At 36.8% G+C, this 25,926-nt stretch overlaps 1 protein-coding gene across 2 annotated transcripts in view; it reads right to left on the bottom strand.

Moving 5' to 3' along the window:
- Window positions 1–25,926, bottom strand: part of abcc8 (ATP-binding cassette, sub-family C (CFTR/MRP), member 8) — a 74,981-nt gene that overhangs the window by 21,985 nt on the left and 27,070 nt on the right. For both annotated transcript variants that reach the window (XM_059546561.1, XM_059546562.1), the window contains 13 exons: window positions 24,877–24,982; window positions 23,691–23,807; window positions 23,506–23,578; window positions 22,956–23,061; window positions 17,853–17,885; window positions 13,066–13,098; window positions 12,150–12,248; window positions 10,452–10,536; window positions 9,952–10,032; window positions 9,737–9,874; window positions 8,383–8,508; window positions 7,553–7,649; window positions 38–285 (listed from right to left, as the gene is read on the bottom strand). In XM_059546561.1, the coding sequence (XP_059402544.1) occupies window positions 38–285; window positions 7,553–7,649; window positions 8,383–8,508; window positions 9,737–9,874; window positions 9,952–10,032; window positions 10,452–10,536; window positions 12,150–12,248; window positions 13,066–13,098; window positions 17,853–17,885; window positions 22,956–23,061; window positions 23,506–23,578; window positions 23,691–23,807; window positions 24,877–24,982 (1,342 nt within the window). The remainder of the gene's footprint in view (window positions 1–37; window positions 286–7,552; window positions 7,650–8,382; window positions 8,509–9,736; window positions 9,875–9,951; window positions 10,033–10,451; window positions 10,537–12,149; window positions 12,249–13,065; window positions 13,099–17,852; window positions 17,886–22,955; window positions 23,062–23,505; window positions 23,579–23,690; window positions 23,808–24,876; window positions 24,983–25,926) is intronic.

Below are 25,926 nucleotides of genomic sequence, written 5' to 3'. Positions count from 1 at the left end.
GTGTAAACATTGAGTTCACATCACCATCTATCTTTACCTGCGCTAGGGAGCAGTTATGTGCGGCTGCATTGATTTTGGCTGTGATGACTTTAGACGTCCAGTAAGCAAGCCAGTAGTCGATGGCTACCAAAAGGGAGTGTTTGAGGAGCTGGGACAGCAGGAGCAAGAGAAGCAGGAGGATGCCTGCTGAGCTCAGGTATGTCCCGCAGGATCTCCATGGGATGGTGGCTCTGTGCCTCATCACTCGAGATAGGTTATCTTCTTCATCACTCTCCACAAACTGTTCTATATATATGAAAGGAAAACAGACACATAGATCGATAGATAGATATTGAATTGTGTAACGTACAAAAAATGTGACACCTTGTCTTGTCCCAGACAGATGTACAGACAGACCCAGATCTTTTGAACAAATGCAGAACTGTAGAGAGCACTCTCCACTTGTTGCTCCAAATTTAAAAAGCAGCATCATGCTGATGTTGGTGGATGGAGATAGGAGAGAGATATAGAAAGCAATAAACATATTGCATTAAATTTAGTGTGTAGTGTGTAACCATAGTGTGTATATATAAAGTTAAGGCTGGTAGAAGAGCATTTACTAGCACAGCACATTAGCCATCATGAAGGGTATAAATGTGCTACAACACATTATGGTTTAAGCACTCAGTACAATCTCAATGCTGACAAGACTATCCCCACATTCTTTCAGCAGATGATAAATGCTTTTGCTTTCTCTCACACACTACCACAAAAAACCAACAATGTTCAGCGAAAAGAAGAAAAACAATCGAAATGACACCTGGAGAGAACTATCTGCTACTCTCACTGGAAGTTAAATCTAACCAACCAAACCCTGAACCCTTTGCTGTATCCAAAGGATAGTAAAACGGTGATTTCACGGAACACAATGTGTGAGGTGACACTTCTGGAAGAGTTTCTGTTCACTTTTTCAAGCAAAGCATGGAGTTTATTTTGCAAGTGACTGCAATAAGAAGGCCAACCTTTCAATTAGGGCTGAAACTATTCCTCGGATAACTCGATTACAAAAATGATCGGGGCAAATTCCTCTGCCTCGAAGCCTCTTTTAATTTATTTTAAAGCTCACATCAGATTCTTTCGCAATGATTTTTTTAAATGTAACACAACACGTTTAAGACACCCACAAAGCGGAAGGAGACACAAGGAGTCAGCAGTGTTTTGATCTGAGGGCGCGGGCAAACGTAAAGAGAACGTCGTGGCGTGTGTCCATTGCAAGATAGAGCTGGCATACCACAACTAGGGCCCTATGATTTCTGTGATGCAGAAAACATGGAGGGAATCGTGGAATCCAGTCATAAACACAGAATTTACAGTTTTAACGTGGAATGAAACGGAATTTGCAAAATTTTGAATGAATTAATCAAAAATAGGTCATTGCACTTACATCAAATCACGATATGGACTAATATCTGTAAATATTAAGCCGGAAAAGTCTATTTAAATATGAATCCTGCAGGTTCTGCGCGTCTCTGTTAATGAATGGCGCAGAAGTGCGTCTTCGTTTATTACACACACGGAAGCGCACGTGACGCTCACGGTGATTTCAGCTTCTGTCGTCTCACTAAATAAGGACGTGAACACATGAACAACATCTCCAGAACTGCTCTGAGAGTCACTTCATGAGCATTTGACTGTTTGATTTGAGTAAAACTAGCGTCACATCACATACACAGAACTGTAAAGGTAAGTCAACTCGTCAAAATAAAAGTCTGGTTTAATTTTAAGACAAGTATTTGCCAGAGATGTATTACTATTGTTCAGCAAAATGTACATAGTCTACTACTAAAAAAAAAAAATCAAACATTATTTTTTTTAAGGTTTCACACAACATTTCTTCCATGTTTTATTTTTAAAAGTAAATCCCCTTTGTTTACCAAAAAATTAAGTTTGCTTAATTTTTAATAACTAAAAGATAAATTAAATGAATGTTTTATGCCTTCATTTGATAGCCAGAAAAATGCAAATGCACACCTGTAATAATTATTTTTCACCTCTTTTTCAGTAAATCATCACAGCTTCGTATGTACAGATATGTGCGGACAGCTACTTCATGTTCCACTGAGCAAGCAGCTGAGTTTTCAGAGAGCGTTTTAAACATGATTGTCTTCCAAGTTCCTGTCCATGTGTTTTTGCCTCCTAAATGCTACAGAGCATTCCAAGACTGTAAACGCTTATGTTCAGAACGTTTAGTTAACTTTTAGTTCTGAAAGTTAAGTTGCATGACTAAAAGGCAGTGATTTTGTATTATTATTTATTTTAATGTATGCCTTAGTTTTGATACCTAAAAAAAAGTCATTTGAAAATAATTAATTTGATTTGTTTTTGCGTCTCAGAAAATGCTTTATTTAAAACCACAAATGAATGGCACTTAAATGCCCTTGATTCATCTGTCAACTTTATTGTCGTTGTTCACAGTACAAGTACAGACAGATAAACAATGGGTAATTATTCAATGTTTATTTTTGATGTATGCAATGCATTCTATGCTTTTAAAAAATAAAACTATTTTTTTTCTAAAAAACTTAGTTGTTCATTTTAAGAGACCCAGGAGTCTTATTTTCTCTTTCATATTTAATAGTGCACTTTAAGCAAAAACACATTTTATCCGATTACTCGATTAATCGATGGAATTTTCGGTAGAATACTCGATTACTAAAATATTCGATAGCTACAGCCCTACTTTTAATATAGATTCACTACTGGAGGATACTGAAACTTGGCAAACTGCCACATGACTGGCTCTCAGGCTATATCTGCCATCTAGAGCAGTGGTTCTTGATTCCTGTCCTCGTGTACCACCGCTCTAATCGAGCGCAGCGTTAGTTCAGTCAGGCCACGGAGGCAAGGCTGCAAACAGCTGATGCGGTCAGCTGTCAAATTGCTCCAATCACTACCATTCTCCTATTAGACACGGGACACATATAAGTGGCACCATTGCTCAGTAAGTATGCTCAACGGTTCGCAACCCTCCCTTCCTCCCCATTACTGTGCACCTTCTGGCTGTCGTCTTCTTTGTTTCAGATCACGAAGGCTTCCAAAACCTTAGCTGGTGGACCTCACTGCTGAAAGACACTCATCTTCATAACCAGGCTACAGGATAGACGTCCCACTGCCACATCTACATGATTATTACTGTTTGCTTTAAAGACATTACTAAAAGTCTTAATTGTCATGTATTTCTGAACACATGGTTCCGGGGGGTTAATGTTAAAGCTCACGTATGTTCAAATATTCTGGGAGCAAGAACCCCATTAAGGAACCATACCGCCAAAGATAAATTGTGTTCAATAAACTCAAGGAAACTTGCCAAAGTGGTTCCTGTCTGAAATTATTTTGCATGTCTCTCTTATTTAACACAGCTGATTTAGATAACCAGCTCTTTAGAAGATAGCTCCATGGATGAACTGTGTTTGATTGAAATTGTCCTCATATACAGTGTCATTGCTCCCTACTCCCTGAGCACGGAAAGTTTACTTCACTTTGGAACACTGATTCACAAAATTGCACTACACCACCACCTGTAGTGCCATCACACACAGATGAAACTTACTAGTGTGACATAAAATAACTCTGTAAATAAATACAATTTAAATTCATGTCTCGCACACTGACATATATACACACTAGAGCTGCAACTAACGATTATTTTTTGTCGACTTATCTAACGATTATTTTTTCGATTAGTCAACTACTCTAACGATTATTTTTATTACAATAAATAATTAATCTAATGTTGTTGTTTTGATTAGCTAATGAATCCTTTGGATAACTTTACAAAAAATATAAGTACAACTTCTAATATAATATTTCAACCTTTATTTGTTCAACCAATGTGGTTGAAGTTTTTACAGTATACAAAAACAAAGAGGCAAAGAAAATTATTTTACTATGGTAAATATGAGTTTACGATAGCGCTTATAGTTTAACCACAGTAGCCACAAATTTACAGTTGTCTGAGACGTCATGAAATGTTCTTTAGCATCACAACCATAAAATGTAATCAGGGTTCTGCTATGGTTTAGCATGGTTTCCAGAGATCTGGAGCTGATTCTGGGTAGCTCGGTGGTCTGTGACTGTTGTCTCGCAGCGCGCTGTCTTTTAAGGGGCTGTTTATTTCCAATGTAGGCGCGCGGTATGCGCGTTCATAATGGAAGCGACGCGGTCGCGACGCGCACGCGAAAACAGGCGCGTCTGCACCGCATCGAGTTAAAAACATCAACTTTTCAGAATGCCGCAAGCGCACCGCGGGTCATGTGACAAGAACTAAACATTCAGTTTCACCCTTTCCTGTAACAACGTTGAAAGCTCAGCTAAGATGAAGGAACTGCTGATCATAGTATATGGATTGCCATTTTGAAATAAATTTAGTAGCAGAGCTACTGCAAGCAATTTTTAGTGCTGCAAATCTATTTATCCTTTGCTGAAATTTCCGTGTCTTCATGGAGAGAGCACATCATGGTTGCTTAGCAACGGCAGACAGCCCAGAGCTGTAGGAGAAAGCGGCGCGACCAGCGTTTTCCACGCGTTTTTAGGCGCGATATGTGAACGGCCCCTAAAGCGTGTCCGAAACCAGCACCAACACAGACTTACTTTATTTTTTATTTTATCCTTACTTCAGCCGCTACGGGTGATCATACCAATAACTTGTAATCTTTACAAGAATATCAGAATCAAGTCTGCGTTCATTAGACACGTAATAATATCACATCAGTCTGTACTTTTAGAATCGCCGAATCTGCTGCGGTCGTTCCATCACATCTGCAGCAGAGATCTGAACCAGGAAGTTGATCACCAGATCACACGGTAACCAGTTAAACCGTAACACTGGAGAGCGCCAGGATGTTTTCCTCTGAGGTGCTCGTGCATCGCAGTTGTGCTGCCGTGGTACACCATATCGGTTTTTCAAAGGGAACAAATGGGCATTTTATTTGGCCTCTGTTTGAAGTATTCCCATATACTTTTGATAACAGTGGTCTCTGTTTTTGTGATAGAATGCAACTTTCTCCATTCCCAGTATGCCATTACGTGAGTTGTAAACAGTGTGACGCGTCGACGTCATCGTTGCAGCACTAATATACACTTCCTTTAAACTGGAATCATGACTGAATATTCTGTGATGTCCACTTCGCAGGACACTTAGGGGCCGTTTATACCTGGCCACTTCATGCGTTTTCTCAGATCGGATAGCTATCCGATCGTGAAAAGACCAGGTGTAAATGCCCTCCGAAACGCATTTGAGACGGATTTGAAAATCGATCGCTCAAACCACTTCAGGAGGTGGTCTGGGCCGCATTCCAGACAAAACTAGACAAGTGTAAATGCATCTGGTTGTTAAAACCACATATGTAAATTGTACTCCTCCCCAAAATGCTAAAAAAATAAACGTGTGAGGGCGTGTTATAGGCTATATGTAATGTTATAGCCAGATATGACGACGCTACTGGAACACGCACCACCAAATGAGAAGCTGAGCATATATTCATTAAACCAACGTGCAAACTATCGCAAATCAAAGTGAAAGTTAGTCGCGAACGCTTAACACACAATCATCATCATTAATAGTAGAGAAACGAAATGATCTTACCAGTGCTGTTGCCGCTGTCTCTTATTACAGTCTTTGATTTTGAAATTTTAGCTGATGATCAATAAAATGCAGCTCATATCTGTTGCTTTCGGTGACGTGCACTCCATTAAATCTGCATATAGCGCGGGAATTGAAGATCGGATTTAAATTCGTTTCGCAAAAACACATTCATGTGACCAGGTGTAAATGGAACCGTTTTGATAAATCAGATAGCTATCTGATCTGAGAAAACGCATGAAGTGTCCAGGTGTAACAGCCCCCTACAGTCAAACAGAACAATTGTCTAAAGAGATATGAGGTGCATACAAAATGAGCAGAGAGATGGTACGTACTTAAGAACCACTGATCTAGAGAATACTCAGTTACTATAAATCATTATTTCCCTCTATCCTATGAAAACCGTATCTCTTCGATGCACTGAATCTAGTGGTGGTAGACTAATGCTTCACAGCAGGGGTTCCAATCCTGCTCCCCGAGGGCCACTTTCCTTAAGAGTTTAACTCCAGTGCACCTCCCTGCAAGCTTCTAGTGATAACGAAGACCTTGTTTAGCTGGTTGAAGTGTGTTTGATTAGAGTTGGAGCCAACTTCTGCTGCATAGGATCATGTTTGGATAGTGTGTGAAAATGTGTGAAAATCTACATGGCTCTAGTTTTTGTGACAAGGTGTTGGTTAATCTTTTTGGGGTACTGTTGCTTTTGGGGATTAGTTTTGCAGGAGCTCACAGAGGGGGGTGATTTCCTGTATTGTCTTTAGATGTTTTGGTTAAGTGGTCTCTTCTGAGGCTTGTGTTAGGTCAACACCTTTTAAGGACTGTGCACTGAATGCCTATGAAATACAATGTATTCCTGCTTTAGACTTGTGTCTGCAGTGCCACACAGAACATTGTCAAAAAAAAAAAGTAAAAAAAAAAAAAAAGTAACAAAAAAAAAATTCCTGCTAAAGATACACCAGGAGTCTCCTTGTCTTTGTTTCTGGGTTTCCTACAAGTTCCAGTGCCCTGCAGAGTTTAGTTCCAACCTGCTCAAGCACACCTGGCTGAAAGTTTCTAGCAGAAACTTGATTAGTTGATGTGTGTTTACACAGGGTTGGAGCTAAACTTTGCAGGACAGTTTCCCTCCAGGTTTATAATTGGACACCCCTGTAGGATTTGCTTAAGGTGAACATCAAGAAAGCAGCAAGAGCAAGAGTGTCTGGTTACCATACAACTATAAAGCTTAAACGACTATGGATCTATTCTCTATACTGGGGTAGCCAACCATTTTAAATAGTTTAGCTTCATCCTTAATCAAAAATACCTAAACCAGCTAATTAAGGTGTTCAGGATTACTGAAAGATTACAGACAGGTGTGTTGGAGCAGGGCTGTAACTGGAGACTGCAGAGAGGTAGCCCTCCAGAAGCAGGGTTGGCTACTTCTGCTCTATACCAATTGCAATTTGCTTGTTGCAGGCAGAGCCTCTGGATGATGCCAATATGTTGACCTGTTCCACTCGGAAGGATCGTATTTCTTAATTACATATTCATTACAACGCTCAGTCTAGGCTTTCCACCAACTCCAGGGACCTCAGCCATCTGTCAGTGCAATCTGAACTTCCTGACAGGTGGTGAGGGTGGGCATCCAAACATCTTGGCATCAGGACTTGCAGAGGGTGTAGCAATCAGATAATTGGCTTTTTTAAATGCTGCAGTCTGCAAAAAAACTGCAAAAAGGAACAAGAAGTTGTACTACTGTCTTGTCGCCCAGGTCTTTAATGAGGTTTTTAAGGATGCCTACCAGGGGCTTGCATAGTTAATGATGCAACAACATATTGTTCTTTAGTTGCAGGGAGCTTGTAGGAAAAATCTGTTATGATTATCAAATGAGCATGCAATACAAACTCTGCAAAAACACTCGTATTAGTGTTTTGCTGCATGTTTATTTACTCTTACCTTCTTCTTCCTCCTCAGTCTTCAAAGCCTCTCTAGAGTACATAGCTCGCCTCAAATTTTTTCTTTCCAGAACTGTCATATTCTCATCTACTGTCTCCTGGAACACCAAATAATGAACAACAGGATATTCTGATTAGCTTATTTGGCTGGTTAAGCAGTATAAATCAAATGTCACTTTCTTTATATGATTAAATTCATTATTTTATTAGTTTCCAATTATTTCCCTGAGTATTTGGGTTCCTGAAAAGGTACACTAAATAATTGTGACTTGAGATAACATGTTCTGCAGGAACATCCTTACGTTCTCCTGCAAATGTTGTAAAATCGGAGTCTAAAATGAAGAGGTCAACTGAGAACATCTGCAGGGAGTTTTGGATGAAATACTTTAAGATATGTAATGCAGACGATCAACAGAAAGGGGTCCAACACAGTTCCATGAGGTACTTCAGTGCTATTCAAAGTCCTGTTACTTAAATGTATTTTTGAACACAAAAATACAGTTCAGTGACCTGATTGGCAGCTGTTTTAGCCACTAGATGGCATATTAGAGATTTGGTTGGAGATTTGAGTTTATTAAAGTCACTGTTTTGATTATTTAAAGTCCCATTTTAAATGCTTTCTTTTCCCAGTGTATCCTCTTTGTCCTGTCTCCTTGATTGCAAAGCTTTTTTTTTCAGCATAAACATAGAGATGAGTTTTCCAATCTCTCAAACAATGCAAACAAATGTCAACAAAAAGGTCAAGTGAGTATTTGGCATTGCAAAGCAAAACAACTGAACTTGCCCCATAAATTACTTCCTCTAGTATCTCATTAATTTTCTGTGGACTACCTTCTCAAATTCTTTGTCTTGTCTGTGCATCAGAGTCTTCCACTGCTCGAACAACTCAGGCTGAGAATTTTGGATGTCTTTTAATGTCCCTTCTGTCTGTATGCTGCCATCCTTCATTGCAATGATCTACAAATGAAACAACATTTCAATTATTACTTTATTTGCCACATAAAAGAAGGTGGACATTTTTAATGCCCCATGAGAAGTAAAGCCAATATTTAACAGCAAGTCTGTTACTTTCTATCTGTCAGCTTAAAGCAGCTGTCTAAATGACAGAGAGTTTAAAAAAAACTATTTTATGACCACTGGTGATTTATAAAGTGCCTGAAGAAGGAATACTTTAACAAGGCAATTCATCGCCCAGAGCCAGTGTGAGAGAGACTGGGGCTTTATTTATTTCTAATAACAAGGCTGATAATGACAACAGATCTTTGTAATATGATTCATGAGTTTCATGAAAATGCTTTCTCTGGTTATATATGTGGGGTCAACACATTTGGAACTATGCATATTTATTTTTTAATTAACTAAAGAAATTGCTGCAGCGAAACTATATCTAGGAAATATACATATCCACAATTTACATGTTTTCTTTTCCAGTAACCATATAAACCAGACTCAGATCTACTGAGCACAATATAAAGATGTTTTCAGATGTTTACATAAGCTTAATTATCAAATTGTGATCTTAAAGGAATATCCCAGGATATTTACACAGCAGCCACAATCTTTTGGCATGTTGGTGAGCACAAAGTAAATATAGGTGTTTGATGCAGTGTAATAAGTGTTTCCTGAGAGACAAAATCAGGTTAGGTAGAAGAAGAGAATGATTTGCTGATTCTAAACCAGTAGTTGACTTATTCAGGTTGAACGGCTTTGGTCTGGTCTGCAGTTTGATTTCTTTCATTGCAAACAGTGGCCAATTGGGGATTTAATTAGATTTTTCTCTGTAGACCAGATGGTCTATTTTCCTCAATGTGATTTATAAGGAATTGTGCAGGTAAAAACGTGACAGAAACAAAATGAATTCATCCTTTGCAACAGGCTTGTATTAGGCTATAAATAAAATAATTTTCTACACAAATCATTTGTAAGGGCTCCTCAGAAATGATTTCTATAGGTTCTATGGGTAGATGACAGGTGATGAATGAAGGTGAATAATTCATGAGTATAGCTCAGCCTTTGTGAGATCTGACTTTAAAATTATGCTTCTACATCTCAGAACTCAGCTATTCAATAATTCCTTTGCTGTTCTGCCTAAGAGCAGTTTTAAACCTGATCTACAGTACTAATCAAAACTGGTTTAATGACTTTCCATAGGGGAGAACTTTAAGTGTATTTGCATATGAAGTACCCAATCTGCATGTGGAAGATACTGCAGTTTGTGCGTCACGAGCACCACTGTCCTCTTCTCCTCCCTCAACAGTTTAAGAATGCCCTCCTGCATCAGGTGATCACTCAGGTGAATGTCCAGTGCTGAGAACGGATCATCCTACGATAACAGAAAAAAATAAAATAAATTGAAGTCTGACTTCACTGATTTGTGTGTGTAGCTGAATCTGGACCTACCAGGAACACCACACTGGTGGTTTGATAAAGAGCTCGAGCAACACCAATTCGCTGCCTCTGGCCTCCGGAAAGAATAATGCCCTGGAAAGAGCAAAGAATAGGAAGAGGAAAGTTACTGGCAGGGCTGTATTGAGAAAATACCTCATCAGGAAGGAGGAATGGGGTAGAAGTTGTTATGGTAACATATGGCATGTGGATTGATAATGTTGACTAGGCTGAAACTCTTTAAATGAGGTGGAAGACTGCTTTTAGGAACAACCTGAGAGCCATTTATGACATCAGGCTGCCTTAAATGAGACCTGAACTAAAAACCTGCATGAATGAGAGTAAACAAAAGTAACCATTCCCTGTTAAAGGCTGCATGGATACTAAAATATGAGGAAATATGTATGTTTATCAGTTAAATTCATAACTGAATCTCTATCATTTGCAGTACTAAAGCCAATCCAGATGGCTGGTAATGAAATGCGTCACAAAAGTCACATGGGCGGCACACTGACCCGCTCTCCGATCTCAGTCTGGTCCCCCTGGGGCAGGATGTCAATGTCCGGCTGGAGAGAACATGCTTCAATTACCGCTCTGTACCTGGACAACAAAAGATATGAGACTGAAGCACAGCTAGCTAGACACTTACACTATGTGGCAATCTAGCTTTATTACTTTTTGAAATATTGATGTGCTACCAAACGATTAAATAAAATAACGAATTAATCACAATTTTTTTCCCACAAATTTATCCCACCTATCATTAAAGTTTTTCAACTTTAATGATAAGTTTTTCAACTTACTTTTATATTGTGACAAGTTCACATTCTACCTAAATCTTCTCACAAATCATTCGTGGTCCAGCTTCACGTCCAGAAGTTAGTGTAAGGTTTTTTTTTATGTGCGAATCCCCTTTCCTAATAATGTTCTAATTAGCAGGTTTCACAATGAATTTGGCTTAAGTAAACAGTCTCTCAGAAAGGAGCTGGAAGAGAGGGGCGGGGTCAGCAGAGCTCATTAACATTTAAAGGAAAATGCTACTAAACAGCTTGCTCTGAAAAGAGCTGTTTTGTGTTTTGTTTTTTTGACAGGGTAAAAAGGGTGTTGTTTTACACTACCATTGAGTAATTTTAACCAAACTATGTTACAGACTTTTTATTAAGAATCTAAAGAATCATATAAACTGGAAAATGGGCATCCAATGAACCCTTCAGAGCTGCCGCTGCTAAACATGATGCAGAACATTCACAAAGCCACTGAAAGTAAGCCAGTTGGAGAAAGAGGCCATAGTCTAAACATTTTAATTTCCTAACCAAATTCAACTCAGATCATTTGTTGACAATATCAGAGTTTTAAGAAATGTGTAAGCCAACAATAAAGTGAAAAAAATAAAGTGACTCGTCACAATCAAAGCCAATCAGACCCATTGTGATGTTTAACATACAGCAATATTAAATGGGACCACTGACCAATAAGATTTATTTGTGGGTGGATCTACCCAATAGAGTGCATTAGAGCCCGCCTCCCTTTTCAGCAGCATTGGGTCTGTAAGTATTTTTTTCCCATTCATTTCTCCCATAGGGATTAAAAGAATATTTATTTTTTTTTTGCCATGAACCAAGCTAAGCAGCTATGAGGCGAATCATAACATTAGAAACTTTGATTTGAAGCAAAAAAGTATTTGAAAATCAGACGAAAATACAAAACTACAAGACTGTCTACATCACAGCTTTAATGAGGGAATGAACTACAATCCCGTGAACCAATGACATTAATCAAAACATTATAAGCGGCTCCAAGCAAATAAATAGCTTAATTATTATTATTTTTTTTGTAAAATAGAGATCATGAGAAGCGGCGACTCACAGAGAGACACTGATGGCCACATCTGTCTAATGACTGTCACTGAAATTTAAAGGGGCCATAATGACTGAATGTCAGATGGGTATAGAGGACACTTTAGTATTGACAAATGGACACAAAAAGAAGTGTAAACACTTATCTGTTGTACATCACTAGGGCAACTGGGTGCTAGACACAGGTTAATGTGTACAGAAGCCCCATTAGACACAAACGTGGGCCTAGATGCCATTTGGTGACGTTTTATTTGATTATTTATTTATTTATTTTAATATAAATGTGCAGGCAACCAATCCATGGAGTGAGCAATCAATGATACACATATCTACAGAAAGTAAATGAAGGTCAGTTACCTTTGCTTTATTAAGGGCATCTCAAAAGTGATGTTCTCCGCTAGCGTGGTGTTTAGCAGCCAGGGCTTCTGGGAAGCGTATGCCACAGCACCTCTTTTCCTGTCAGAGGGGTTGCCATAACATCAGTGACCTCCTTCACAACACCAATGTTGCTCTTAAATATAAAAGAAAGGCTTGTTCAAGCTTTTTTTTTTTTTTTTTTTTTATCTGACCTACACTGAAAAGTTTTATTTACAGGAATAGTACACAAAAAAAGAATAATTATGTCACCATTTGCTTACGCTTATGTCGTATTGTCTATAAACTCGTAATCTTAAGATTTCAAGTTAAACCCAACCTGCGCCATTTATTTAATTTGAAAGTTACAACGGAGGGGAAGATATTTTTAGTAAATAACATTTTAATAAATCTAATTAAATAATATATTTCTTCCAGAAAGCTTAAATATATGCACGAGTCATCACTTTTATGTGACTTTTAAGTATTTTTTCCCCTTATAGAAGCAGATGTGGTCACTATGAACTGTTTTGGTGATTAAAGTGTTATTTCAGTATTATTTATATAATATTATAGCATTATAAACACACACATACATATACATATATATATATATATATATATATATATATATATATATATATATATATATATTAGGTTTCAAAAACATACAGCTTTGGAAAGACATGAATGCGGGTGACATGAATGACAAAATCATTTTTAGTGTACTGTTTCTTTAATGTTTAATGTGTGCTCTACCAAAGCGTATCTGATGTCAGACAATATCAGTGTCTTATGGTAAGAATGAACCTTTCTGATTAGTATTGAGAAACTGCTTTAAAAACAGCTCTATTTAAACTAGTGAATCAGGTTTTGTGCGGCGTGTGTGTGTGTGTGTGAGTGAGTGAGTGATACACACCTGATATCTCTGTCTGCAGCTGCATCTGTGGGGCTGACGGCACAAATACATAAATATCACTTTAAAAGACTCGCCTAAAGCCTCATAAAAAGACATGTGCACACACAAGCATGACCTCTGCAGTACATTTCTCTCAGCACATTAAACCTGAAGCTCTGCTGCTGATGACATGTAATAGGAGGCCTGAGAAGTGCAGTGTAATCATGTATGGCTAAATCGCAATGCAGTGTAGCTGAACCACTGAAGCTTTATATAGGCATGAGAACAGTAAGAAAGAGCCTTAATGGATTTTTCTATTGAGCATTTGGACATATAATGGCATGCTGTCCTTGATAACATTTAAAAGCCAGGAAAAGATCAGGTTTTAGAGTACTGATTTAAACTATGGGAGAGTTGAATAATTATATCTGAAAACATGATTGGAATAGCATGCTAGAATAATGTTTCTGGAGTACACATGCTGTGCTTTGTACTGTATGTGAACACAAACTTTGCCAAACTGTGCAGTGTATTACAGAATACACTGCTATGTAATCCTGTATCCCACAATGCAATGTGCTCGACCTTCTTTTTCAAGTGTGACCAATAAACCAAGACCAACTATATTTTTCTTTCTTCATCTGATTGTGATTACCAGAGTTAGTTATTTACACAAAACGTAAATACATATTTAGTTTTGACATGATAAAAATATGCATTATTTCAGCGTGTATTCACGGGTGAATCAACATCATGAATCACCATTGAATTTTTAACACTGATATCATTTGTCACTTTTACATTGTCTTGTTAAAAATGCCCTTTATTTTAAATTTAAAATAATAAAAATTTTTTGATGATTATTCACAAGTAAATCAGTGTCATAAATCGAGTTTCAATCACTGTTATTTTTTATTTTTAGAAAATGAATGTCAATATTGCAACATTGTTTCTGTCTTTTACAGCACAATGTAAAAATGTCTACATTGATTTACAATTTTTTTAAAAACTTTTTTACAATTATTTAGTAGTAAATGTTTCAACCTTTTTTTTAGCATGCCAGCGCTTGTTCACAGGTGAATCAACATCATGAATCAAGGTTCAATCAATGTTGTTTTTTATTCACATTAAATTTATGCTGATATGGCAACAGTTTCAAACGTTTTTTACAACATTTTGTAAAAATGTCACTTGATTTATAGATATTTCATTTATCTTTCAACAGTTATTTAGCTGTAAAATTATTTTTACATTTCAACATTTACTCACAGGTGAATCAATTTCATGAATCAAGGTTTAATCACTGTTGAATCGACGGAAATATTGCAATGTCATTACAATGTTGATTTAGATGCATTTTGATAACTTTTTATAACCATTTAGCATTAAATATTGTTTCAACATTTTTAAGTGGAATCAACGTCAATTAAGTTTCACTTTCACAACTTTGAGTGACATGATATTACATTTGAAAAACATTTTGACTTATTTCAATTCTGATTTTTTAAGTATTTTGTTAACTTTTTTTCAGCATTGAAACAACAACAGAATTCAACCACATTTCAATCATGAAGGCTAATCACATGCTAGCTAGGAACTAGAAGCTAGAATGCTTCCTATTGCACAATGCTTACGGTTTTAAACCGTAAAGATATATTGTATACTGCACAGTATTCAGTATGCATCCTGCTACTATTCCATTCCAAACATAACCATTTTCTATTTCTGCTGTGAGAGGAATGGATTGTGATTGCTTGTTGAGTTTTATTGGAAAAATTGTAATTTGGAATTGTTTATTGGAAAAGTGTAATCTCTTTAGTACAGTACCCTTTCTTTATATGTGATTGGTTTTTTAAAGTATCCAAATAGCTTTTAGAATGAAATAACAGTCTTTTTTAAATATCTCTTGTCCTTTAATAGCACAACTTGGCTTTGTAGCGTATGACATAGTGATTGCAGCCAACAGTAATAAAAGACGTCTATTCTTGGCTGCCATTCCAGCTAAAGTGCTAAGAATGGACAGACACCTGAACACACTCAAACACTGTGACAGCGCGTGCTGTTTTATTGATGACCGAGGAGGGAGCGCTAGTGCAGATTAGCACCACCACCAACTGTTGACTTGATTGTAAAACGCTTTTTAATAGTCCTCCAAAGAGCTAATACTTGAGCTGTTCCCTACAGAGTTTATGTCTAACACACAAACCAAATGTGTCCACCCATTAGAGCAGATAAGAAAGCCTTTAAAATTGTAGCTGTCTCTGCTGGAGCCATGGCTTAGCGGCTAGTGTAAATGCTAATGTGTTATGTACATACAAAGCGACACAAATCCGGCTAGTGTCATTTCCCAGTATGCCCCCCCCCCCCATCATTTCCTGCAATATAATAAAGTGGCCAAGATAACAATTGTCTCTAAACCCATGCAAGCACCCTGACTAGCCATAATTTCCCCAAGATTAGGCATTGCAGGATGTAGCATTTATTTTCAACAATCAAGGGAAAAGTTGCTTTTAAAAGTAATGCATTACAATATTGCGTTACTCCCTAAAAAAGTAACTGTGTAACTTAGTTATGGAAAGTATGGAAAGTAATTTGTTAATTTTAAGTAATTTTTTCTCATCTGGGCTGGGCTTGCTTGTCTGTTTCTAATATAAAAAGTTATATTTTTGGCAAACGTAAAAGCAAAATGTAAATTCACATCTGTACAGTAGAGGGCGCAGCTCAAACAAACCTTTCTAATGTGCTGCCATTCTAGATTGCATGAAGAATAGGACGCAGGACAACAAACACTAATGTCATGTTTATCTAAAGTCAGGTTTGTTTTATTAGTATGTTTGACTTCGATCATCGAAGGTCAGCATTAAAGATATTGGTTAATAAAATAGCATTAAATACATAAAGGATATTTGTGTTATTTAACATATTTAATTATTGCAGGTAAAGCATGATCTTCTAAAAATGCTGTTTCACAGAGAAACATTGTGTTTGCTCATAACCCCCCATCATCATGTTCCTTTAGGGGCTTAAAGGGTTAATTCACCCAAAAAAGAAAATTAGACTGTTTTACTCACCCTCGAGTCATTCTACAGTAGGTGTATATGACTTTCTTCTTTCAGACAAATCCAGTCGGAGTTATATAAAAAATTGTCCTGGCTATTCCAAGCTCTATGTTGAACAGTCCACAAGTCGTCTAATAAAGCGCACACATCCACAATAAAATGTTCCCGGGGGTGAATAAAGGCCTTCTGTAGTGAATACATGTTTTTTTTGTCAGAAAAATATCCATATTTCAAACGTAATAAACACTTTTCTCTCACTTCCGTTATCTGTCATACACGGTTCCGGAGGATGACGCAGCATGTCAGCGTTGTGTGATTAGTGACGAACGCGGAGAGAGAACAAAACAAAACGACGGTCATGAATTAGAAGTACAAACCAAGAGGAGACTGGTTTTCCTTTTTCTAAAGTAAGAAACCTTGCTTCCTTTGCTCCTGTTAACAAACTCGTGAGATTAGCATATCTCAGAGGTGCGCGCATACATGCTGCGTCATCCGCCAGAACGGCTTCAGTGTATGACAGATAACGGAAGTGAGAGAAAACGGTTTATTACGTTTGAAATATGGATATTATTCTTACCAAAAACACTTCTTTCATAATCACTTCTTGGAGTTTGTCAAAACTAGTGGGTTTTTGTTTGTCCACCCGCCTCTTGAGGATTGACCACAAGTTCTCAATGGGATTAAGATCTGGGGAGTTTCCAGGCCATGGACCCAAAATTTCAACATTCTGGTCCCCGAGCCACTTAGTTATCACTTTTGCCTTATGGCACGGTGCTCCTGCTGGAAAATGCATTGTTCTTCACCAAACTGTTGTTGGATTGTTGGAAGAAGTTGCTGTTGGAGGGTGTTTTGGTACCATTCTTTATTCATGGCTGTGTTTTTGGGCAGAATTGTGAGTGAGCCCACTCCCTTGGATGAGAAGCAACCCCACACATGAATGGTGTCAGGATACTTTACTGTTGGCATGACACAGGACTGATGGTAGCGCTCACCTTTTCTTCTCCGGACAAGCCTTTTTCCAGATGCCCCAAACAATCAGAAAGGGGCTTCATCGGAGAATATGACTTTGCCCCAGTCCTCAGCAGTCCATTCACTATACTTTCTGCAGAAGATCAATCTGTCCCTGATGTTTTTTTGGAGAGAAGTGGCTTCTTTGCTGCCCTTCTTGACACCAGGCCATCTTCCAAAAGTCTTGGCCTCACTGTGCGTGCAGATGCGCTCACACCTGCCTGCTGCCATTCCAGAGCAAGCTCTGCACTGGTGGCACTCCGATCCCGCAGCTGAATCCTCTTTAGGAGACGACCCTGGCGCTTGCTGGACTTTCTTGGACGCCCAGAAGCCTTCTTTACAAGAATTGAACCTCTTTCCTTGAAGTTCTTGATGATCCTATAAATTGTTGATTTAGGTGCAATCTTAGTAGCCACAATATCCTTGCCTGTAATTCTCAAAACTTTTGGCCACGACTGTAGATTGTTGATATATTCAAAAGGTTAAAGTGAATGGTAAAATTTATTTGTATGTTGTTGTAATTATAAAGGCCTCATAATGCAGCTGAGAGAAAGTACAGAGCCCAGAAGAACCAAGCTGAGGGTTTAATGAGGACAAACACCGAGCAAAGCACCAGCGCTGCACAGCATGACAAGACACGTCCACACACGCTCAGCGAGTACACAATTAACAGACGCTCTGCAGGACATGCTAAATGTTTATGTCTGTGTTTTGCAGCTTTATACGACAAAAAGAACCAACCTTTCATTTCCATCTGCATCCAGAGTGGGCAGTCTGCAAAATAAAACACAGAAAATGTATAACTCAACAAGGCGGAGAAATTAACCCAAATATATTTACATGCATAGATTCTGATCAAATGTGCTGAGAATAAACAAATAAGCATAAATCAGAGCTAAAATCAGTAGTACATACACTTAAATTATTGTGCTTAATTGAAATTTCCAAGAGATTCTGGTCAAGGATGAGCGTGGTGCTGTAATATCGCAAGGATTCAGAAAGGCAAGATACAATGGTGCACAAAGTAAATCTGTAGAGATGAAATTAGCTCTGGGGCTAAACAAAACAAAACTGTAGTTGAAAAGTGAATGGGAATATAAATAAGATATTTTCTGCTGGCTGGAGGCATTAGCTGCAGTCGTAGATCTTATGCTCCGTCCTTTCAAACCTGGAAAAAGAACCAGAAAATACTGTGGCACATCTAAAACCAGAAGATGCATTTCTTATTAATGCCTTTCAATGATGGCTTTATAATTAAGCCACATGTCAATTTAAGACAGGCTGGCATAGTCTTAACCATTTTCCACATTGGCCATTTTCACCGTCATTATCTCTTCTTAGTGTTTGTTTTAATGGGAATGCACTGTCAATCCACATGAGGGACGACCGTAGAAAGAAGATGACGCATGTAGTTCCAGGAAGGTGATTTTTGGATACCATACTGAGATGTAATTATCCACCATGTGCCATTATAAAATGACTGACATTATTAAAACCATGACACGGCAGAGAGGTGCTAAGCTTAACAATATGCCATGGTTTAACCCCCAAGACAAATAAAACTCAAAGACAAATCATTTATAAAATACTGGTGATATAATTATTGTAAAAACGTTAATGATACAGAAAATTATGAAGTCTTGAATTATTTCATTTATGAAAAATATGTAATTATATTTAATATACTAGCATTTGAATATAGTGAAATGTATGTAATATATATTTAAATATCAGATTAATTATTAAACATAAAAATATAACCAATATATGAAATACTGTTTCAATATTGCTCTTAATAATTATTACATTATTAAATTATATTTTATTATTACCAAGAACTGCTTAAAACTTAACATCTGTGATGCTGCAAAGTAATAATTTGAGCAAAGGTTGTGGTAGCGGTAAATGTTTACAGAAAACAACATAGAAAACAACAAACATTTATTTACTATATTTACAACTTATTTATTTACTGCTTCTAAAATAGTGACAGCAAACTTCACTATGTTGTGTTGTATATGTGTGTTTAGGACATTAAAGGGTACTGACATTTGAAGCCGTTAAAGTCTTTTATCTGGGTAGATAAACAATTGTCTGATAATTGACTGAGAAAAGAAATGTTGATACTCTTGCCACCTCGTTTTTAAAAACAAGCTTAATACAGAAAATTCTGAATGCATGTATATTGGCTGTTATTTACAAAACATTATTATCCGTTAAGTAAACTGTGTGGGATCCCTTTAAATAAAACAAAATATCAGACAAAAAAATAAACGGAAACATTAAATGTTTACAAGCAACAACTGTCAGAGATCAAAGAATATTTAGCTTATCTATTACTTACTGCCGATATCTTATTTAAAATGTTTTGGACATGACATGTTGAGATCAGAAGCCATCAGAGCCATTCATGTGTGCATTTCTCTGATAAATGATTCAGATAAAAGAGAGGTTTTCTTGCCACGGCGCCTGATACTCTCTGATCATCAGCCAGAAACGTTGTATCCAACATGAACATACACACGTAAAGACCATTTCCTTTCCAATTAGTCAACACCCAAATAACACAGTAAATTTTGGTTCTGGTAGTATAAACATTTTCTCTTCGAGACCCACATTTAGCCTGCATGAAAACTATGCAACTGTTCAAGGAGATATTTTTTGCTGTAAGACTTTGTAGTCTATTTTTAGGCGTAGCTAACAGTACTTTGCACACATACAGTAGTATGCAAGTTATTTGAATCCTGGGGATGGTTCTCATACACTGAATGGAGAGAGAACAAGTGCTTAAATAATTCACAATCTACAGTAGGTGTTCTTTGGGTTCAGACACTTTATGCATGTAGGAAAACACATAAGAAGGTGCTTGGTCAGCACATTTGTGGTTGTAGTAACAAACTTCAGTACTCAAAGGCCACTAGAGTTACTTTCAAATGTCTGTGCCATTAAGCTAGATGCATCATTATTCAGGTTTAACTAATTTAAAGAGGATTAGTCTCAGGTCTGAGAGGGTAATTCAATTCAGACAGCTCAAATGGGTAACCTTTTCATTTCACTGACTGCTTCCAAACCATGCCTCTATCTTACAGATATGAACATCTCCTTTATATTTAAATTTAAAGCACTTTAAGTGGATCCGCATTGTCAGTCTAATCCAACTGTTATCGTAAGTAGCCCCATTGATTTGGGCTCATTTGGTTGGTTGTTGCCAGGAGGGACTGGCACTTGAACAAACGCCCTTCTGTATTGTGCTTGACCCTGGACGTGTCTTTTAAAAGCATGTGCGAACATCAAAACACAAGCCCCAACTCAACATTGTACTCACTAATAGCCTGCATGGCAGCATTGACTGATGAACAGGTGACTAATTTGTGAAGAGGACTTGAAATAATGGTGGACGGGAACAACACAGCCTCTGTTTGACCTCTGAAGATCAGGAGTGTGACGTGTAGGGAGTGAGGGAAGGGTTTCTAGTGCTCAACAACACAGGCAACAAAGTGTTCCTGAAATGGCCCTGTTGCCCTTGATCTACTGACATTTAAACCATTATAGGATGCACTGACACATTATGGCCCTTTTCTTTTTGAATTAAGACCTTGTTTGAAGTGGAAGTTTGAAGAATTTAATAAAATAAAAACTATTAAACTAGGTGCATGTGTTTGTTTTGTATTCTGTTTGTAAAGGGTGAGGTTTTTATACGAATATATTATTTTGGTTATTTATACATAATGATTTTTATTTTATTTTTTAAGACTTTCTAGGGACATGAGATGCAAATTAGTACCTGCATTAATCCCTATGTACAGTGCATGTTTTATGTTTATTGTACTAAATAAATAAAATAAATAAAAATAAAATTGATGCTTGTTAACTTCAGTTTTAAGAAGATAGTTTTAAAGTTTGAATGAATTCAGCTTTTTGCAGTTTGTTTCCAGTAAATGCTCTTTTTCTGGCCTGGTGAGAAAGTTTTGAGCTCTGAAAAGGTTTGTTTTCGTAGTACATTGAACACTGATAAATAAATTTGATTCCTTGTGATGACTGCAATAAATCCAGTTTCCAAAATTCTGCAAAATATAATTGGGAATCAATACCAGTGGCAGTTCAATTACTTCTTTTCAGGGTCCTGCTGTTTTCACAAGCCTGAAACTGAACAACCACATTACTTCAGATTTTCTTTATAACATTAACAGAAGCTGGTAACATGATAAGCAACTTTAGAGACTGAGCATAATAGTGTTATATAAGCTCACAAAACAGCCTTACTTAACTGACCCTTAAAAGATTTTTTCTTTATATAATAGTGACTCTGAGAATTATCAATTTAAACACCCACAACATCATTAAAGCAATTTAAAAGGCATTACTCGTTACAATATCTTCTCGGCGCACATCGCTTTTATTCAGAGAGCTCTCATGGGATAACTGGGATTCAATCCTATCAACACATAATCACTTCAACCAGGCCTGAATATGAAATTAGGATGAACACTTCTACCATCGATGGGAGCTTTGCAATTAACAGCAAATTTCTATCGTTCATCCTTATAATATCATGCAACACAACATTTATTTGCATTTAAGCCCTTTTTCTTAACAAAAAGTGTTTCAAAATTACTTATTTTTAAAGTGTCGGCATTGTGTTTACAATTAAAGTTAAATGAAAACAAGATTGTTGACACATGCAACATTTTTGCGATAATTCAGTTTTTGTGCACAGAAAAATGGGAACGTGGCTGTTGTTTATGCAAGCCCATTTCGGTTATTGAATACAAAATGCAACAAGATAAGTGACATCTTTTTTTTCGCAATTCTTTACTATTTTTAGGAAATGCGAGTTTATACCTCACAATTCGGAGAAAAGAAAAGTTTATGCGAGTTTACAGAAAGAAAGGCAAGATTGCGAGATTTAAGCTCACAATTTGGAGAAAAAAAGTCAGAATAGTAAGATATATACTTGCAATTCTGAGAAAAAAGACAGAATTGTTTTCTGTTTACATCTTATAATTCATACTTTTTTTTCACAGTTCTTGTTTGTAACACACAATTGCAATTTAAGTCGGAACTGCGAGATATAAACTCACAATTATACGAAAATTATCTGTATTTTTTCCACTGAGTTGAAGTTTATAATCTAGAAAAAGAGTCAGAATTGCGAGAAAAAAGATCATTTTTAGCTAAATAATTATCAAGGCTTATTCACACTAAGAATGATAAGTATAATGATAACGATAACTATATCAGCATCCACACCAAAGGACGACCCCCAGATAGAACACGAACGTCTGCAAAATGTCTGTTACAGATCTCTTCATCTGGAAAGCATCTGTTGTGTACAAACATCTGATAGACGTCTTTATGATGTCAGTTTTACACACATTATAAATCATAAACATCTTAAAGACATCTTATAAACGTCTATTTGACATCTGATAGGATGCGTCCTATAGATGTATTGCGGATGAGCAAACACTCTTAAAATACGTCTTGCATGTACACGTGCTATCAGGGTAATGTTCAGTTTATTATAAGCAGACACTGTTTTGTCGTCCTCCGCTTTAAATGCCGGAGCTCTTTAAAGTCAAGTGGATTCTGATTGGCGGTCAATGCTTTTAATGTTCATCATCTGGGAAAAAATAATAATTCTAAAAGTGATTCCAACAATATTGTTCCTCATGTCGTTACTGTTATGGTGTGGACTTCACTACTCTCACAGAATTAGACCGATTATTATCATTTCCAATTATAGATACCGTCTTTGGTGTGAACGGGCCTTTAGTCTCCAACACCATCAGCCGATCGAGAAAACAATGTTTCATGACCATCTAAAAAAATCTGCATTCTCACCTGTTCCATATAACAGCGCCGGAGATCTTCTGCATCTCTCCCAGTGCAGCCAACAACAGAGATGATTTCCCACAACCCACCTGGCCCACTATCATAGTCAACTGACCTGCAGAGAATCAATCAAGAATCAAGATAAATGAGCAACGAAAGACAACGGTATGTTCAAATAATAGTTCACCCATACTGAAAATTCTATGTTTTTCATCAAATAACGATTTCAATTTAAATCTTTTCCACAGGCAATATGATTACTTGGCTTTGGAATATAACGCACAAGTCATATGCTACTATTATGATACTGCATATCCTTTTGGAGCTTGAAAGCTTAAGCAACCATCAATGTTTTTGATTCAATGGAAAAGAGCAGCCTGCACATTCTTCAAAACATCTCCAATTGTGTTCCACGTTAAAGAGGAAGTCATATGGGTTTGGAACGTCATTCGATTTTTCATTTATGGGTAAACTAAATGTTTTACATAAGTAAAGATGGGTTCAGGGAATTCCACCAGCTAACGCCAGTATCTGTAGATGTATTTTTGACAGGACTTACCAAAAGGAATCTTAATATTCACACTGGACAGCGTTGGGGTTCCATCAGTCCAGCTGAAATATCCATTTGTGATCTACAATGGACATAAGGGAGGCTGATGGTTACTCTTTTTCCCAATGGGTTCTTCACTCAGCTCAGTTTCCGGTTTACTGCCCGAGTACAGAAATATCCTGCATTAGTCTCACCTTGATGCAGATATCTTCATCCTCCACCGCCAGCGGCTCGTCCTCCTGCTCGCTCTGAAGGGCGAAACTGTTCCAGTCCTCTCTGACGGGCCGCTTACGGTTCACCACCTTCAGAGGCTTTATCAGAGGTGAGAAAAACAACATCAGCGTGAACAGCCTCTTTAACAGTGCCGACCAGTATTGTGATATTATGAACATAAATAATGCATAGTCACAGTCACAGTCTTTTTCATCATTCATAACAAAACATGGAGATTACTACGGCTGGTGGGAGCATAAGCTTTGAGGCCCATTCATATTAAAAACAAAAATTTAAATTTTGATCAAAATAATTCATTTCTGTGGGCCTATTCATACATGTAAATGTATCCACAGCTTTTTATTTTTTTACTTTTTCCTAGTGAACAGATAAACTCAAACAAATTTCGGACCAGAGGTCAGACCATAACATGCCAAAAAAAGAGAGACAATCTTAATCCTTTAGAAGAATTAAACTACTTTCAGATATGTATTTTTTTTTATTTGTATTTACTTTAATAATGCATTAATTCATTCACATCAAGAATGAAACAAATTTCACATAAAAGGTCACATTTTGATTAATCGATGTAGTTATTGAATAAATGAATGATTTAATTATTATTAATAATAAATATATTATTTTTTATTTCATTATTTGTCTTATTCACATTAAGAATTACATTTCAGACAACATGCACATTTTAATTGATGTATTTATTGAATCAATAAAAATACATTTATAATTAAAGCATTTTTTTATCAATTTATTTCAATAATGTACTTGTTTTTTTATTGTTTGTTTGTTTTAAATGTATATGTTCACATCAAGGTAACTTTTTAATTTATGGATTTACTGAATTTATTCAAAATTATTCGTTTTGCAATTAATTATTTATAACATAATTTACCTAATTTATCTATTTATTATACACATCAAGATTTAAAAAAAGGTTGAATTTCCATTTTTTACGGAATAAATACATTATTTTCATTAATTCAATAGAGAAATAAAAAAAACAACTATATATATATATAATTTTTTTTTTTTTTTTTTTTTTCTTCACAAACTTTTGGGCTCATGGTTTTACATTTCATCTGTTTTTACTTCTTCTTCTTCTTCATTCTTGATGTGAATAAGCGTTTATGGTAAACTGATTTGACTTACCAGGGCTTGATACTTGTGATTGGTTGAATTGGGTATGACAGTCGCTCTGGGCTCCTGTTCACCTCCAATCTCATCACAGGAGAAAAACTCGCTGAGCTTCTGAACACTGGCCAGAAGAAAACAATACAGTATGTCATGTTCAACCATTACAACTGGATTTACTACTTACATGCCAATTATTTCCTCAAACATCAGTTTTGTGAAATTCTGATATCCTTCCTAGAAAATAAAAGAACTATAAAGTACTCAAATGTAACCGATAGTATCACACACTTAGATGTGGTATCATGGGAGTATAGCTTTACTGACTGAAACAAGGAAATCATCTGCACTGTCTATTGCTCACCATTCAATTCCAGTCTGAAATACTACCACAGCCCAACATGCAGGAAATAAATCCAGAGAGAAACAAGACTTAGAGACGTGAGACAGATGCATTTCATTCTCTAGTCTAGAGTGTATTATTGCAAATTGATGATGTTGTAAAGCCACTGAAAACAGCTGATGCTATCAGGAAAAAATGTTGATCACTAGCGGCCAGTCAATTTCCTTGATGACATATATTGAGAGCGGTGGCAGATGTGGTGTGTTTTCCAGGCAGCACTGATCTACGACCTGCTCGTACACTAGAAATATAGCCTTCGCTCTCTAAATGTGTTCCACATGGTTGGCTTGATGAGACTGAACCCGAGGCAGACACACATTTCTTTCTTCAGAGGAGAGTCTATCAGCGATGAGAAGAGAAGAAGCGCACGGCTGATCTGACGTGATTTATCACACACTGACATGAGAAACACACAGGGCTGATTCTTTATATCCCTGGGTGGTTAATTAAAACCTGTATATCCGGAACCTGCATTTTTGGTTGTAAATAACCATAATTTGCAGAGCGACTGCTATCGCACAACACAATGAAGCTGTAAATTGAACTATGTAATTGGTGCAGCAGAAGAAGTCTGGGATATAAAAAAGGAAAGCCTTAATAGGTAAACATAAATGTTCCATATAAAAAATAAATGAATTAGATTATTACTGCAAATGTCAAACTAA

This window comes from Carassius carassius, chromosome 50, assembly GCF_963082965.1.
Source record: "Carassius carassius chromosome 50, fCarCar2.1, whole genome shotgun sequence".
NCBI lineage: Eukaryota > Metazoa > Chordata > Actinopteri > Cypriniformes > Cyprinidae > Carassius > Carassius carassius.
The sequence above is the reverse complement of the archived record's forward strand: the minus strand, read 5'-3'. Positions and strand labels throughout refer to the sequence as shown.